The sequence below is a fragment of the Microchirus variegatus genome, assembly GCF_963457635.1.
Source record: "Microchirus variegatus genome assembly, chromosome: 1".
NCBI lineage: Eukaryota > Metazoa > Chordata > Actinopteri > Pleuronectiformes > Soleidae > Microchirus > Microchirus variegatus.
Window position 1 is genome coordinate 15,200,719 of NC_139802.1, and position 15,289 is coordinate 15,216,007.

General features: G+C 39.9%; 1 protein-coding gene across 7 annotated transcripts in view; it reads left to right on the top strand.

The window, feature by feature from the left end:
• rims2a (regulating synaptic membrane exocytosis 2a) overlaps nt 1–15,289 on the top strand; it is a gene marked incomplete at both ends in the record, with an annotated part of 127,048 nt that overhangs the window by 72,187 nt on the left and 39,572 nt on the right. For 3 of the 7 annotated variants that reach the window (XM_083897823.1, XM_083897825.1, XM_083897821.1), the window contains 12 exons: nt 1,137–1,236; nt 1,360–1,483; nt 2,065–2,111; nt 3,260–3,372; nt 4,340–4,387; nt 6,214–6,344; nt 6,698–6,890; nt 7,083–7,233; nt 7,579–7,599; nt 8,853–8,921; nt 11,109–11,247; nt 14,796–14,912. In XM_083897823.1, the coding sequence (XP_083753949.1) occupies nt 1,137–1,236; nt 1,360–1,483; nt 2,065–2,111; nt 3,260–3,372; nt 4,340–4,387; nt 6,214–6,344; nt 6,698–6,890; nt 7,083–7,233; nt 7,579–7,599; nt 8,853–8,921; nt 11,109–11,247; nt 14,796–14,912 (1,253 nt within the window). The remainder of the gene's footprint in view (nt 1–1,136; nt 1,237–1,359; nt 1,484–2,064; nt 2,112–3,259; nt 3,373–4,339; nt 4,388–6,213; nt 6,345–6,697; nt 6,891–7,082; nt 7,234–7,578; nt 7,600–8,852; nt 8,922–11,108; nt 11,248–14,795; nt 14,913–15,289) is intronic. The other 4 variants (XM_083897824.1, XM_083897827.1, XM_083897826.1 and 1 more) reach the window with 3 other exon arrangements.

The following is a 15,289-nucleotide window of genomic DNA, read 5'->3' on the forward strand; positions in this document are numbered from 1 at the left end:
CAGCAGCATCAGCCAACCAGCTCGACCATTCAGTCTGTCAATCCATCAGTGAGGCTGCCAGCCTTGCCCTCACTGACTGTCTTCCTCTCTCTCTCTCTCTCTCTGTTCCTTCCTTTTCTCATCCTCCTCCTCTCACTCTCTCTCTCTCTATCTCTCTCTCTCTCTCTCTCTCTCTATCTGGCTGTTACATAAAGCCATTTCGTTTAGCAGACTTCCCTAAGCTCCTTTGTATGTTGGCATTCAGCTGCCATTAAGAGGGATTTTTATTTGTATGATGCCCATGTAAGCTGAGCAGAGTGGAGCACTGCAGCTCTGAACTGTACAATACAGCCCTCACCCACAGCTCTGCACAGAGTTACAGAGCAGCACTAGAGTGTGTCTCTGGGGGGGAAAAAAACCCCAATAGCTGTGGACATTAAAAAAAAAAAGAAAAGGAAAAGTAATGCACTTTCAGCAGTGATCCTCTCCTTTCAGTGTTTTTATTGAGGATTCACCTGCAGGCAAGACCTACTTCAGTGTCTTCTGCGAGCTGCTGCAAACATGCTACACTTTCATAGGTAACATGGTCAGCCAGTGTCGTGGTCATAGTTATATGTTCACAGTTCAAATGTACTTCGCACATGACAGGAAAAAAGAAGAGAGACTACATCACCTGTGTTGCACTCTCTCCACTGGCTTCCTATTTAGATGTTATTAAGTGTTATTGTTGGTTTTTGAATCTCTTAATGGTTTGGCACCGTCTTACCTTTCTGAACTTCTTTCTCTTCATGCTCCATCCCGATCTCTAAGATCTAACAACAGGTAGCTTTTAGATTTCAGTTCCAAATTCCTGAATAAAAACCCGGCGATCGGGGCTTTTCTGTAGCTGACCCTGAACTTTGGAACGGGTTACACCATCGCTTTTAAAGACCTTCCTCTTCTCCTTAGCCTTCACCTCAGGATAAAAATAGTCAAGCCGGACACGTCTATGTTCTATTGTGTCACTGTTTTACTGTTTTACTTCGATTTTATGTTTTATACGTTTTATGTCTCTGTGCCTTTCAATCTCTAAAGCACTTTGGTCAACCCCTGGTTTTTAAATGTGATAAAGTTGACTTGACTTGACTCCTAATCCTGTCCCATCTCTACTTCTACAGGTGGTGGGAGGCAAGATGACAGAATCTGGTAGACTTTGTGCTTTCATCACTAAAGTGAGAAAAGGAAGTCTAGCAGACACTGTTGGACACCTCAGACCAGGTAAAACAGTAAAACAATAGAAAAACACTTTTTTATAGAGAGAATGAAATAGTCCTTCACAAGTGTTAAACATTAATGTGATATTCAGCATCTTGGTGTTTTTTTTTGTTTTTTTTTGTGCAGGTGACCAGGTGCTGGAGTGGAATGGGAAGCTTTTACAAGGAGCCACATTTAAAGAAGTTTACAATATCATACTAGAATCCAAGCCGGAGCCGCAGGTGGAGCTGGTGGTCTCACGGCCTATAGGGTAAGAGCTCATAAATTCTGTCCAGCTCTTCTCAAGACATTTCTCCTGGTGGTATATATCTGCCGGCACTAACTAAGCAGCTTGGCAAGAGGACCTTTAGTAGTGGATTTGTTGAAAATCACGTGAAGTATCAGTAACAAGTAAAGCCGGAACTTGAGGCCTCACACCAAGTGCATGTTGTGGGGTCTACAGGTTTGAATGAAGAGCTTTTATTGTAATAAATGTATGATGAAAATGTACTTTTTTCTACATTTGTCATTGTCAAACCAAAAGGAATTAGATCAAGAATTACACATCAGACATTGGCCTAATCTTTTTCCTTCATTTACCCCAATTATAAGGGCATGGCTGACTATGATATTCAACATCCCTTCTTTCTTACCTCCCTCCTGCTCTGTCATCTGACATCTTTGCATATGTGGATAAATGGTGGCATCTTTGCTTTGTCACTTCTTATATCTGTCCTGCTTTGTGCTGGTGAGGGAGAAGCTAGATGAAGACCATAATTACTACTACTACGACTGTTCAAATTGATGTCCCTCCTTCTCTTTCATCTCACATTCCTTCTTTTTTTTTTCCAGAGATATTCCTAGGATACCAGACAGCACACATGCACAACTGGAATCAAGTGAGTCTTTATCTCATTACTCTACTACATATACAGCATTTGTTTATTCCAACAGTCAGTCAATTAACGTGAAATTAAGTCATGCTGCCTCTCTGGGTGTCTCTTCCCATCCTCAAGTTTAAAGCTCAAGCTAAAAAGAGGCACAACTTTGCCACTTAACCACTTCTTCCCTGACCCTCTTTTTGGAGTCCCTGCTAGAAAATGACATGCCCAAGCTAAATAGAGTAAATCTCTGCAGTTACAAGCTCTATGTGGATTATCTTGGTATCAAACTACAGATAACACTTGTGAGATTCCACCAGAGGTGTAAGTTTCACTGTAGATGCCTTTGTTAGAGTAAATGTACATGGAACACAGCATAATTGAAGGTTTTTTTTCTCTCGCCTAAAAAAATATTGCATTTTAATGCAAATATCACCTATAAAATATGCAGTAGGAGCTTAAAAGCACATGGAGGTCATGTAAGAAGATGTGGACATGAGTCTGATGCTGCTGAAATGAAGCAGGGTGAAATTGCAGAGGTTTTAGTAAAGAGATGTCTAGGCGTTCTCTCTTTAGGCACAGTTTGGCACTATCTGTGCCATTTGAGATTTCTTAGGTACCAAATTATTAAAAACTCATTTAATTTTATTTATAAGTCACTATTGGTCTAAAAAGAAAAGTATGATAACTCGCTGTGAATTGATGCTCCCTGTGCGGTGAGTAATAACAACTCTGTGACTCTGCAGTGTCTTCAGTTACGCAGCGCCATAGCTTTGGCTTACCTTGGTCAATTTGGGTGATTGACAGCGCGTTTTGAACCTCTGAACCGGTAGAATCAGACCGGTCTCCAAAGGCGTGTGAATCACTTCATTAGCAAGTCAAAAGGACATAAATGCATACGACGCATTTGTGCAATGTGTGCGCTGTAACGATTTTTTTCGCTTCTGCTGGTTTGATTCGACTGTGTTTTAACTGTGTTTCGTGAACATAAGAGTGGTTTATATGAGCTTTTAGCTGAGTTTCTGACCTTTCTGTGGGTATGCAGCATGTCTGTGTTTGTTAAAGTTAGACATGGTTTTATGACGCTTTTGTGGCTGCGTCTGACACGGCAACCGTGAAGAAGAGGTTAATAAGAATAATAATCTGTGTCACCTGTGCCACGTCAGGTTCAAGTTCTTTTGAGTCTCAGAAGATGGATCGTCCGTCCATCTCCGTCACATCCCCCATGAGTCCCAGTATGCTGAGGGACGCCCCCCAGTACCTGTCAGGACAGCTTTCAGTAAGTGGACTCAACAGAACATTAAGATTGCATATCAAATCCTCCTGAGATATTGTATTGTTAGATTGCTCAGTATGTCCCCCAACATTTAAATTAAGTCAAAGCTTGAACTGTTGCCACGGCTACCAGGCACAGCTTCTGTCCCTGTGCTTGTTCAGCTGGCCTTTTACCAACCCAGCACAGGACTGTAGATCAGGTTACTCTGTGTGTGTGTGTTGTCCATTTTTTAGTATAAATTCCCTCTTGGGGTAAATGGGTAAAAGGCCGCATTTAAGCAAGAGATAAATCAACCCTCAAATTTAGGATCCTCAAGGGAAATAGCGTTAGCATCTAGGTAACATCTCTCTGACATGCTTTTCTTACAACATCAATATTTATGAGAAAAGGTGGGGTTTGACTGCCACTGGGATTGCACATAAATATTCACAATCTACTTTATATAGTCATTGAGACCACACATGCCACACTTTCCTGTCCAGATACCTGTTGTTCAATTTTGTATTTTCTTCAGAGGGCTGACCTTGAGATCCACAAACAACTACTAACAAAAGTAAAGAACTGTCACTGTTATATTTTTGGAGCAGTCTTCAGGTTGTGTTCAGGGATGACAACAGGGGTTAACTTCATTGTGTGACGCGAGCTCTGAAGCAGAGGAGAAAAGGTCCAGAGAAGACAGAGAGATATAATAGACAATTTTGTTCAAAGGGCCTTTGCAGAACAGAACAGAGAAGCTCAGGGACAAGTTATCTTTGATTAGATAGAAAGGAACATAGAAGCAAAGATATAGAAATGAAAGGCGAGAAAAAAACTTAAATTGTCTAATCTAAACTACAAACGTGTGTTGTTGTGTGTACAGTGTACTGTGATGTTGTTGATGTTGTTTTGTGGGGTTTTGATTTGATTGCATTTTCTTTTCTTTTCTGTTCTTTTTTTTTTTTCTACTTGACATTTAATTTTGCTTATCCAGAGCCAAAGCCTTAGTAGAAGAACAACGCCTTTTGCCCCTAGGGTCCAGGTAATGGGTCCTGTCTGCAGGGCACAATCTCTATTTGGTCTTTGCTCATTGACTGTTGACTGGCCTCTTTTCTGTTTCCATACTTTGGAAAATGCATTCTGCAGGGAAATGGCAGCTTTGAGTTTCCCTCCCAGTGCAGTGCATTATGTCATCTTCTTCTATTTTGATTTTGAGGTGTCACTGTTATGATGGCAGTTATTAGAATTCATTTTAACCCATTCACATCATTATTATTTTAGGTGGTGCATGCTCAACTAATCTGCTCAACTCATTTTAAGAGACACTCTTCAATTGCCTGATTTCTCTACTGTGTCCAGTGACCTTTTGTTGTTTGGGGATCTTCACAATGGCAATGCAGGAGGGTGTCTCTTTCAATTTCTTCTTCTCCGACAATGAACTTAGTGTTGGATTCTCCTTCAGCGTGACGTGAACCCAGTCCTTAAACATTGTTAAAAACAACAGCAGGACTGCCTCGTGTGCAAGTTGAAGTCATGTCAATTAGCAGATTATGGATTATGCTGGAGTCTGGAGTGTCATGCTGCAGTGAAGAGATACCAAATTGGCCCCACTATGTTTGGAAAACAAATTGCATATCTCTTTATGTGTGTGATGTGAAAATTAAGCAAAAATATTTTCCTAATTAACTTCAAACCAAACAAAGTAGATTTCACTTTGGGGGTCTCTTGATCTTAATATGTAAATATCAGATTTTTTTGTCTGTTTGTTGTTTTGAAAAAAAAAAATATATATATATATAGATCTGATACTGATGCATAATTAAATAAGTGTGCATTTGTCTTGGTTTTGGATTCAAATGTGTCTAAACACATGGTTGTACTCTTGGAAAAAGCTTGTATGTTTTTTACTGGTTATATAAACTGGACAATTGGACGATGTTTATGTCTATACGTAATGATAATCCTAGTTTCTAAGCTGATAGTGTTCAAAAATATTTGACCAGTCCACGGACAAACAGTATTTTTTGATGGGCTAAAACTTTAGAGAGTTTTTAAGAACGATTTGTTTTTCAATCAGCCCCCTGCTGTCTGCTTCCGCCTACAGTACACATGTACAGACTTGTCCTGAATGCCCTTTCTTGTGTTGCTGCATGTATAGCTGGTAGATTTAAACAGCCCAGACCTTTTTTTCCATAAACATCTTCTTAAAGAAGTATGGACGAGAACTTAGAAGTTTTTTCTTTTCTTCTTCTCATTTCATCTACTTTCTTTAAGGCCTCTGTTGGATGTTGGATGTTTCTTCTAAGTGTCTTCTTTGGAGTCCATACTTCCGTTTTTTTCCCTGCCATTGGTTCTTCTTGCTCTAGCATGATTGATTTCTTGACTGAATATCTAAAAGAACATTATTAGATGCATCATCACTGTTATTGTCATAGACAGTAACACTTCAACTGCTGTTAATCTCAGAGCACGCTGCCTTTAGTGAAACTGACATTTTAGACCAGCTGCATTTTGGAAGTTTTCAAAGGTATAACACATACATGATAAAAGTTCAATTATGTAAACTCTACAAACAGACTATGTTTCAATAAACACAAAACAATGTTTGGACCAAGCATGTGACCTGACATTGTCTTAGCAGGTAGACATCTTCCTCTTCTCTGAAGGGTGAATACAGGAGAAGACCCCTTTGATACAGTCAAGAACTGTTGGTTGAAAGTTAGCCCTCAATAAAAGACACATGCAATCAGTCCATTCCCAACTTAATGAAGTTGTCTTCTCCTGCATTATTCCCTCCATGCTCTCTCTGTTAATCCTGTGTGGCCCTGATCCGTCTCTCAGCACGATGTCTCTGCTCTGCCCCCGCAGGTCAAACTGTGGTATGACAAAGTGGGCCATCAACTAATCGTCACCATCCTGGGCGCCAAAGATCTGCCGCCCAGGGAAGATGGACGGCCCAGGAATCCTTACGTAAAAATATATTTCCTCCCTGATAGAAGGTAAGAGTAGGAACAGTTACCATTTGCTGATTTTCACCCACCACACTTTTTTTTAATATCATTTCATTTCATTGCGTTCAATGACATTAAACGTCAGAGCCCATGCAGATTATAATCTTTATCATTGTCATTGCTTTTAAGATATTAGCATCAGAAAACGCAATGTGGATATATGTGGATGTTGCTTCTTAACAGTAGATGCTACTATTTGGTTGTCCAGTGTAGTTTTCAGGAAAGTAGCACGCTCATCCTCACATTTCATCAGCATGCTTAGGCTCGAGCTCCCGTCCTGTCGTGTTTTGGATGGTGTTGTAGTCGTGGCTCTTCTCTACCATGGTTGTAAATAAAAACAGTTTGAATTATTGCTCCTCCAGTGACAAAAGCAAGAGAAGAACAAAAACGGTAAAGAAATCCTTAGAGCCCAAATGGAACCAGACCTTTATGTATTCGCCGGTTCACCGGCGAGAGTTCCGGGAGCGGATGCTGGAGATCACACTGTGGGACCAAGCCAGGGTGAGGGAGGAGGAGAGCGAATTCCTGGGAGAGGTAAGCAAACCAAATCTCACCAATCAGGGAAACTCAGTAATGTTATATCAGCTCATCCTCCTGAATATGGTCATTGCAGTCCAACACAGACAGGGATTTTTTTCTCTCTCTCTTGCAATGCGTAACACCAGAGAAGAGAATGTTCTAGATTGCGTTTCACTCCCAAAATTCACGGCTGTTCCCCTCTGACAGATTCTGATCGAGTTGGAGACGGCGCTTTTGGATGACGAGCCGCACTGGTACAAGCTACAAACACATGACGTATCCTCCATCCCGCTTCCACGTGCCTCCCCCAACACACAGCGCAGGTTCCACGGAGAGAGTCCAACACGGCGACTGCAGAGTATGTAATGCTTGCGCACGTCACAAAACCCTGAATGCTACACAGTGTGGGCAGTTGGTTTTCCTTTAAATAGTTTTATATTGAAAACTTTGCAAATATTAACAAATAGTAAGTAGTAATACACAGTTTCAAAGCTGTGGACAACACATTCTTGCAGATTGCTCATTTAACATCAAGTAAAAAAGCATTCCTGTGCATATGCTATATAATAAAAGTGATTTCTCTCATTTTTAAATCTACAAATAAGGCTATTTTGTTGGCCTATTACTTTCTTTTGGTTGCGCAGTTGTCTATTTTGTCTTTGCTGTCTATGTGCCATCAACCTTGCTGCTTCTGCTTTTACAGACAAAGGCTCGTACAACTCAGGTAAAGGACCCCTGCACACGCAGGTGGTGCTGCTGCTGCTCTGTGGAGCATCTGAGTGTCCTCCTGTCCTATTTGAACAACGCATCCTTGTGCCCTGCTTCCTAACGCCCCCCCACCCCGCCCCCCTTTTTCCACAGAGAGTGCATGCTTTTGCTGCCTTACATGGATTTCATTGTGAGGAGTTGGTGTAAACTGTATACGACTTGTTTGAAATCCACTCAGGGTAGCAAACGTGCACGCTTTGGGAAACAAGAGATTTAGATGCAATGGTCTGACCTCTCTGTGTATTCTCCCGATAAATATGACACAATCCCACCTTGCAACCCGCAACCATATCCTGTAAATTTGCACCCTAAATGTGTGCTAAAAAAAAATCCTTTTGTATTGTCAATGTTTAATTATTGTTCCCATTATACATATTTCCCCTTTAAAATGTGTCTAAAATACTGGTGGCAAAATGTCTGCAGCCCATTCTGGTTTTGCTTGTGTTTGTGCTGTGTTTTCATTGTGAATATGTTCATAAAAAGTGATATTGTAGTTTACGCTGCTGCTGGTGTACGACTGTTATTGCAAAACAGCTGTGATTTGAAAAGCAAAATTATGCTTTGATTCATTGCGTGCATAGTAGTACATATGCACTTAAAATATTATAGACAGAATATTTATAGTTTTCTAGCATCTTATTTCCTCCATGCAAAATTTTAAATACCTTTTTTCAATTTTAAAAATGTTTCTTTATTTATCATAACGTTCTGTGACCAGATAATAGTCTTCAGATTTTAGGCTTTTTAGGCTGTTTATGTTTGTGAGATGATAAAGATTTGACAGCTTTTCTGGATGTATCCAGCTTATTTAACTGAACAGTGAAAGCAGAGGGCAGGGCTGCGGCACTATCTATCTACTGCGAAGGATGAAACCGTATTATTTCGCTCACTTTCGCGTGTCAATTGAGTGACTCTGTGCTCCTGATTTGCGGCTTTTGTTGAGGTTGAGCACTGAAAATATTCAAGCCGTCACATATATTTTACATTTACAACTTCAACCAATCAGTAAAGTGCCTGAATCTCGACCCCAAAAGTCTGATGTTTTGCTGTATTTGTGAGATCAGTGACACAACACTGACAGTATAGTCACTGAACATAAATGACTCCTCCGTGTTTACCCATCTGTCTATTTCTTATCCTTTTGTCCTGTTAATCATTTCCCTCTGTCTGCCACATACCCACATGTCTGTATGTCTCTTTATCTCACAGGATCCCAGAGGATAAGTGACAGTGAGATCTCGGACTACGATTGTGAAGATGGTGTTGGGGTAATAACAGGTAAATCCATATACTAAGCAGTCTAAGACTTATTAATGCATGGGACAGTTTTTTTTACCTTTTATGTTATTTTCAACAAATAAGGATAAAATGGTTAAAATGCTGCGGCCCATGAACAGCATCAACACAATGAGTGACCAGTGAGCTTTTTTCTGCCTCTGCACTGCTACTGTTATGTTGTACACACCGAGACTCACTATTACTCTATGTCAGAAAAGAAGAAGCAGAGCTGTGAGCAGTCAGAGACTGAGAAGCACTTGAAATGTGCCCGCATAAAACGTCAAGCCATAGAAAAATAACATCTTGATTCAGCTTCTTTTTTTTTTTCAAGCTTAAAGTTATTGTTTCTTTCTTTTGAAGACAAAAAAAACTGTGTCAACCTCTTTTTTCAGGTGCTGGATGGTATGTGGTGTATTACATTCATGCCACAGAGAGGAGATGAGAATAGATTCAGTAACTGAGAGAGAGTGGGGGAAAACATGAGCCATAGCTGAGGGAAATCCTCCTCCAACCACCGTAACATTCTCATCAGCCCCTCGCTGCCTTAATATTTGTCTTTTTTTTCAGTGTGGAAGGAAAACTCCTTCACTCGGCTACAGCCACACCCTCCTCTATACATGAACTCATCTCATTTATTATTTAATCTTTGCATCAAGCTGCTATCATTTTCGAAAAAATGTTCGTATGGTTAGGTTAAGTTTATACGTCATAATATAGTATTGTATATTATACTACTTTAAGAAGTGAATATGTTTAACATTTGCACATTTAAGCATGTGCAAATGTTCCATCCCTGTCACTCTTCCCATCAAACCCTATCATTTTTCAATTTTACATTTTGTACGTGCCAAAAAAGCAGGTTATCCTGCATGATGTGGCACGTCAAGATAAAGAAAACATTTCTATTACGATTTATTAATAGTTTTGCATTGAACTTAATAGCAGGAGGCTCAGTATTGGAGCGGCTGTGGAGAAATGGCATAATGTTTTTGCTGTTAAACCTAATGTGCATTGGTTATTGCTTACACTGTAAAAAAAAATAAAAAAATTCCATAAACTAAAAACTCAAAAATTGTTTGCATCAAGTTGCCTTGAATTTGAGTTTTCTTTTTATACAGCGTATGTTCATAAAATTGGCAAACTTGATTTAAAATAGACTTTAAATTCGAATTTTGTGGCAATTCATCCACGTAACACAATAGTTTTTAATCTAATCTGCACTAAGGCTGCAACTATTAATCAACGATAGCTCAATTAATCTGCAGCTATTTGACAAGCAATAATTAAAACAAATTATCTTCATATAGCTTAATATAACATAGAAATCATTACAACTGAATCATTTTAGTCAAGAATATTATCATTTTATGGTTTGGGGAAAAAACAAATCTACATTTTCTGACTTTTTATGGACCTAACACAACTAATTAATTGAGAAAATAATTGACAGTTTAATTGATTATGAAACTAATTATTAGTTGCAGCCTTATTGTGCACAGCTACCTTCCATTTAAAAAACCTCATGCTATTTATAATTCAATTTTCCTCAAGTGAAGATCAGCATGTCTGTAGTCGCTACCTTCCAACTCAAGATTTTTTTTAACCTCATTTTAATGTGCTCTACACTATTGAATATCAATCAACCTCTGTAGTACTAAGCACTGACCTGAATCGTGGCCTCTGATTACCGTTTAATGAACGATTTCGTAATAAACGGACTGATCAGTCTTGCAAAGAAAGTGTAATTATAATGTTTCTGATTTTTGAAAGCCTATTTTCATGTTTAATGCACAGAACGAACGCAGCAGCTGAACTGCACCTTCATTGAAACCCAGGTCTTGATGTTGGAATGTGGAGACTCAGCATAATGACAATAGAGAATCTATTATCTGTGCAGAATGGCATTCAGCATAACTCTCTGTTCTTATTCAACATATTGCCGGGTGTGTTTATACTGGATGTGCATCATTAACAGTCATAATTTGTCATGACCCAGGCTGCAGATTTTGCGTTTTCAGTTTCTCACTTTAGCGGAAAATCATATCGAGGAGGAAAATTTGCCCATAAGCATTTTGTGGTGTCAGTATGTAAATGAGGAACCATTTAAAAACAAACAAAAAAAACCTCTCCTTTTCGATCTTGTCCCTCCATTCTCATCCTTATCCCAACCCATTCCTCTTTCCACAGACTACCGGTCAAATGGCAGAGACTTCCAGAGCTCCACGTTGTCGGTACCTGAGCAGGTGATGTCATCTAACCACTGCTCTCGGTCAGCTGATATAAACAGGGCACGGTCACGCTCCCCCAGCGTTCCCCCGCCCTCCAGGTAACTAATGCTCTGTCCACCACTGGGTAGTGTTTTCATTTTCCTTTTCATAGACTATTTTCACTTACTAAATTCGTATGGATTTGATTGCCTACATTAAATAGACGACAGTGTGTTTAGTAAACCAATATTTCCAATCTTTTTTATTGGGAAACCCATTTTATTAAAAAAATGACATTGTTTTACAAATTTCCTAATTACAGCATTAACTGTGACACGAGCAAATGTGTGCACTTCTGAATCGGTAAACCAGACATTTCCAAGAAATACATGTTTGATTAATGACTTACAACTTTTTTTTATTCATGTGTTATTTAATAATAAGCAGAAGACAGGAAAAACATTTATTTGGCAACCGAGAAACCCATCTGTGTATCCCGACAGTCTTTGGGAATGACTGGTGTAAACTACACAAGTGGTGATCCAATCCACTTCTTCAATCCGCTTTTCAACTTTTGGCCTCTCAGTAGTGCTCTTCCTCTAAAGTAGACCACCAAGTGTGTACATATCGAACTATTCCCTCCCATAACTCTTTATCTCTTTAAAAAAAAAAGAAGAAAGAAAACGAAAACTTAATAACGAAACTTAAAGGACAGAAAACGACATCAGCCACAGAGGCTACTGGGAGCTAACAGCAGTTGGCATTTGGAAGCATGTATCCACTGGACAGATACATCCTCTGAGGTCGGAAGTTTGTGAAGAACTCTGTGCTGCACTGTGGAACCAAGAATAGAACTTTTGACGGACTTCCGGTTTTCGGATACCGTTGCCCTCACCAGCACTCTTGCGTGTTTTATGGACAAAGTGGAACTCCGTGAGACAACAATTCCAGGAATTTAGCACATTGTGACGTCCCAATGAGCGCGGAAGTCAACATTGCGTGTTTTATCTCCTTTACTTAGACTGAGGAGGACCACAAAAACATGAGTGAGTCCACCCTTTGCCAACTGATAGGACCTCCAGAGTCCCAGATTTAAATGATTAAAAAGTTGATTTTGCATAATATGGGACCTTTAAGGCTAGTTTTGATCATTTAGGTTTTTTCTTTTTTCCTTCGTTTTTAAAAATAATCCAGTCTACACATATTATGTTCTCAAAAACATCTTCATCCACATGACAATTCTGATAAGTGCCATGAAAAGCACGTCAAGTCAATAGTTGGCATTATAATCATAAACCACAAAGCCTTGATGGCCAGTCAGAACACAGGCAGACAGACAATAGATCACTGCTTGTACCTGTAGGCAAACAATAATGGCACCCTGTGGGTAATGGAGAATTGTTTGTTTGGCCTGATAATGAAGCTAAGTCTATTCCTCAACATCACATTTGAATACATATTAATAAAACACATGAAAATGTTGACTGCGAGTCCTGCCAGGCCAAGTACATCGACATCTTTGGAGTTTTTCCATGTTACTCTGTTTGTTTTCCTTCCACCGACGTGGTCATGTGACACGAGTGAAACGAGTCAGCGCGGGCGGCACCGTGGCTGATAAGAACCAATCAATAAGTGAATGTGGATAACTGCGTCATTGTTTACAAAGGTCCCTGTTTTTCCCGACTATACTATAAACAGCTGCAGAGCTATTAAACAAAAACAGATTCAGTAGCATTTCTCAGTTTTTGGGGCTTAAAATAGAGTAGAATGTATGCATTTTCAAAGTGTATAGGTTCCTGAGTAGACACAGTGGTGTGGATTCCCAGTACCTTCAAATATAAAAATAGTTTCAGAGGTTTAATGGCTTTCAGATCAGAAAGAATTGACCCACTTAATGCATCAGAAAAAAGTTATACGGCTTTTGAAGTCTTGAACACTGGACTTGGACAGGTCCACCTTGCTTTTATTAAGCTAGCAGCAAGTTTAAAATTATGCAGGAAACACTTGAAGCCAATACTTTAAATGCTGCGTACAGTATACAGTATTTACATGTATCCCGCAATCTTTATGGAAGAGTTGGTCAAGGGGAAGTGGTCAGTTATCCTACATCAGCATTTATTTTCTGCGATGGGTGGAAAAAGTTGCTCCAAGAGTCCAATCATAGCTTTGGCACTGCCAGGGCGCAGCTACTCCCCCTGCCCAATTAACTTTATTTGATATTTCTGAGTCTCGGCCTAAATCAGTGTCAGACACAGAAAATGCACTTATCTAAATTGTCTGGGACAGTGCTCGCTTGAGTGTATTTCAGCTGCTTTAATTAACAGAGTCTAGTTATTTATTGAAAACAGTTGAAAATGACACAGGAAATGAGTCATGGGGAATTTGGATTTATCTCGTGTCTCCTACAGTATCAAATAAAAGAGGGTCTCTTGTATGTTTGTGTGGAGGCTGGTGTTTAGTTTAAAATCTGTGTTTCATTCTTGAAATGACTCTATGCGAGCTGAGGAACAAATCCCATGCATGCTCTTTAATTGTTGTCCTGATATATCCAGTCGAAGCTTAGTTTATTTAGACTTTCGTGTTCTGTTGTGTCATGTGGCAAAGCTGAGGAAGACATTTCCTTACCATCCAGCCTCTCTAATCTTCCTTGTCTGTTTCTCCAACTTTTTATATGAGCTTTCTTACATCTCACTTCTTTGAGAAATCTCTCTCTCTTTCTCTCGCTCAGTCTCCTCCATCTATCTACCTCTCATCCCCTACTCTGCTTCTTCCTCCACACCATCTCAGATCCATCTCTGTCTTCTCTTTTCCCTCCATGTGGTTGCAGCCATTTTCTCACCCTACCTCGAACCAGACATACTCAACCTATTGATGATCCTCAGAAGGACCCCAGGTAGACTTTTACCTGAGCTTGCATGAAGCCCCAAATCTACACCTCCACCCTCCAACCCAGCCTTCCTCCCTTCAACTCCAACCCACAAACCCTTGTGTGTCTTTTATTTGGGTGTTGAACACATGGCAATGACACTGTAGCCTGCTTTCTGTCACTTATTTCCCATGTCATGATTGCCATGATTACTATTACGTGAAATCCACAAAATCTAACCACACCCAGCTACCATGCCACATTGGTTTGTGAACACAGTTTGTGTTACATGACCTTTGTCAGTGCCATGAGTGTTGTGTTGTAATATTAAAGTATGATACTTTGCGTATATTATATAGAATGTGTATTACTTCACAGAAAACTTGGCCATTCACGTCATCCATCCATCTCTCTTTTTTCACCACCTCATTCCCGTGTAAACACTATTTTCACTCCAAACTTGAAAAAGTGGCAAGTTTCCTAGATTTGCTAACGTCATTGGTTTTTGCCATCAATAGAGTGACTATGGCAACATTGAAAATGGATAAGTACTGTGAAGTTTTGTCCAGCAGAGGTGGCATCTCCTGTAATCAAGTGAATGCAGTCACTGTAGAGCACAGATAGTAATCCTTAAGTCAGAGTAATCACTCCAGACAGTCTGTATTGGGAATTCAAAAGGGAATTCCAATTTCCTTTGCAGGTCAATTTCTTTTTTAAGTATACAGTAAAATGTTACCTTCCCATGTGGTGGAGAAAAAAAAAAAGCCAGAACGTTGACCAGTTGTGATATTTCCCCACCAGCCGCAACCATCGCGTGTACCCGATCTGCAGAGAGGAAGCAGTCAGGTTACTGCGTTCCACTCGGATGTCCCGCGCCTATTCTGAGGGTGCCTACTCCTCCGACTATGACTACGAGAGGTATTGACATGCACTGCGGCTGCATCTGTGCATCCACCATCTTGTGGTCTCCTCAAATTGTCCTTCGTCCATTTTAATTTATCCGTGGTCGTGCATCGTGATGACAAAAAAACCAAAAAGATATCCTGTCTGATATCGCAGTCATCACAGCTCTGACGTTGTGTAGACGTACACCGATGGTACACAACTGCCTCCATATGTGAAGGCTCAGAGCTATTATTTGTGTTGCTGATGTCAGCTGTATGTAAACGTATTGTTTAATACAGTTCTGGACAGCACTGTAGCATTTCTCCGTTGTTGTCTTTGTTTACCTACCCATGCACATTATACCAGTACTAATGCGTCAATCAGTGGTCTGTCTAGTGTTGTCCTGTTTT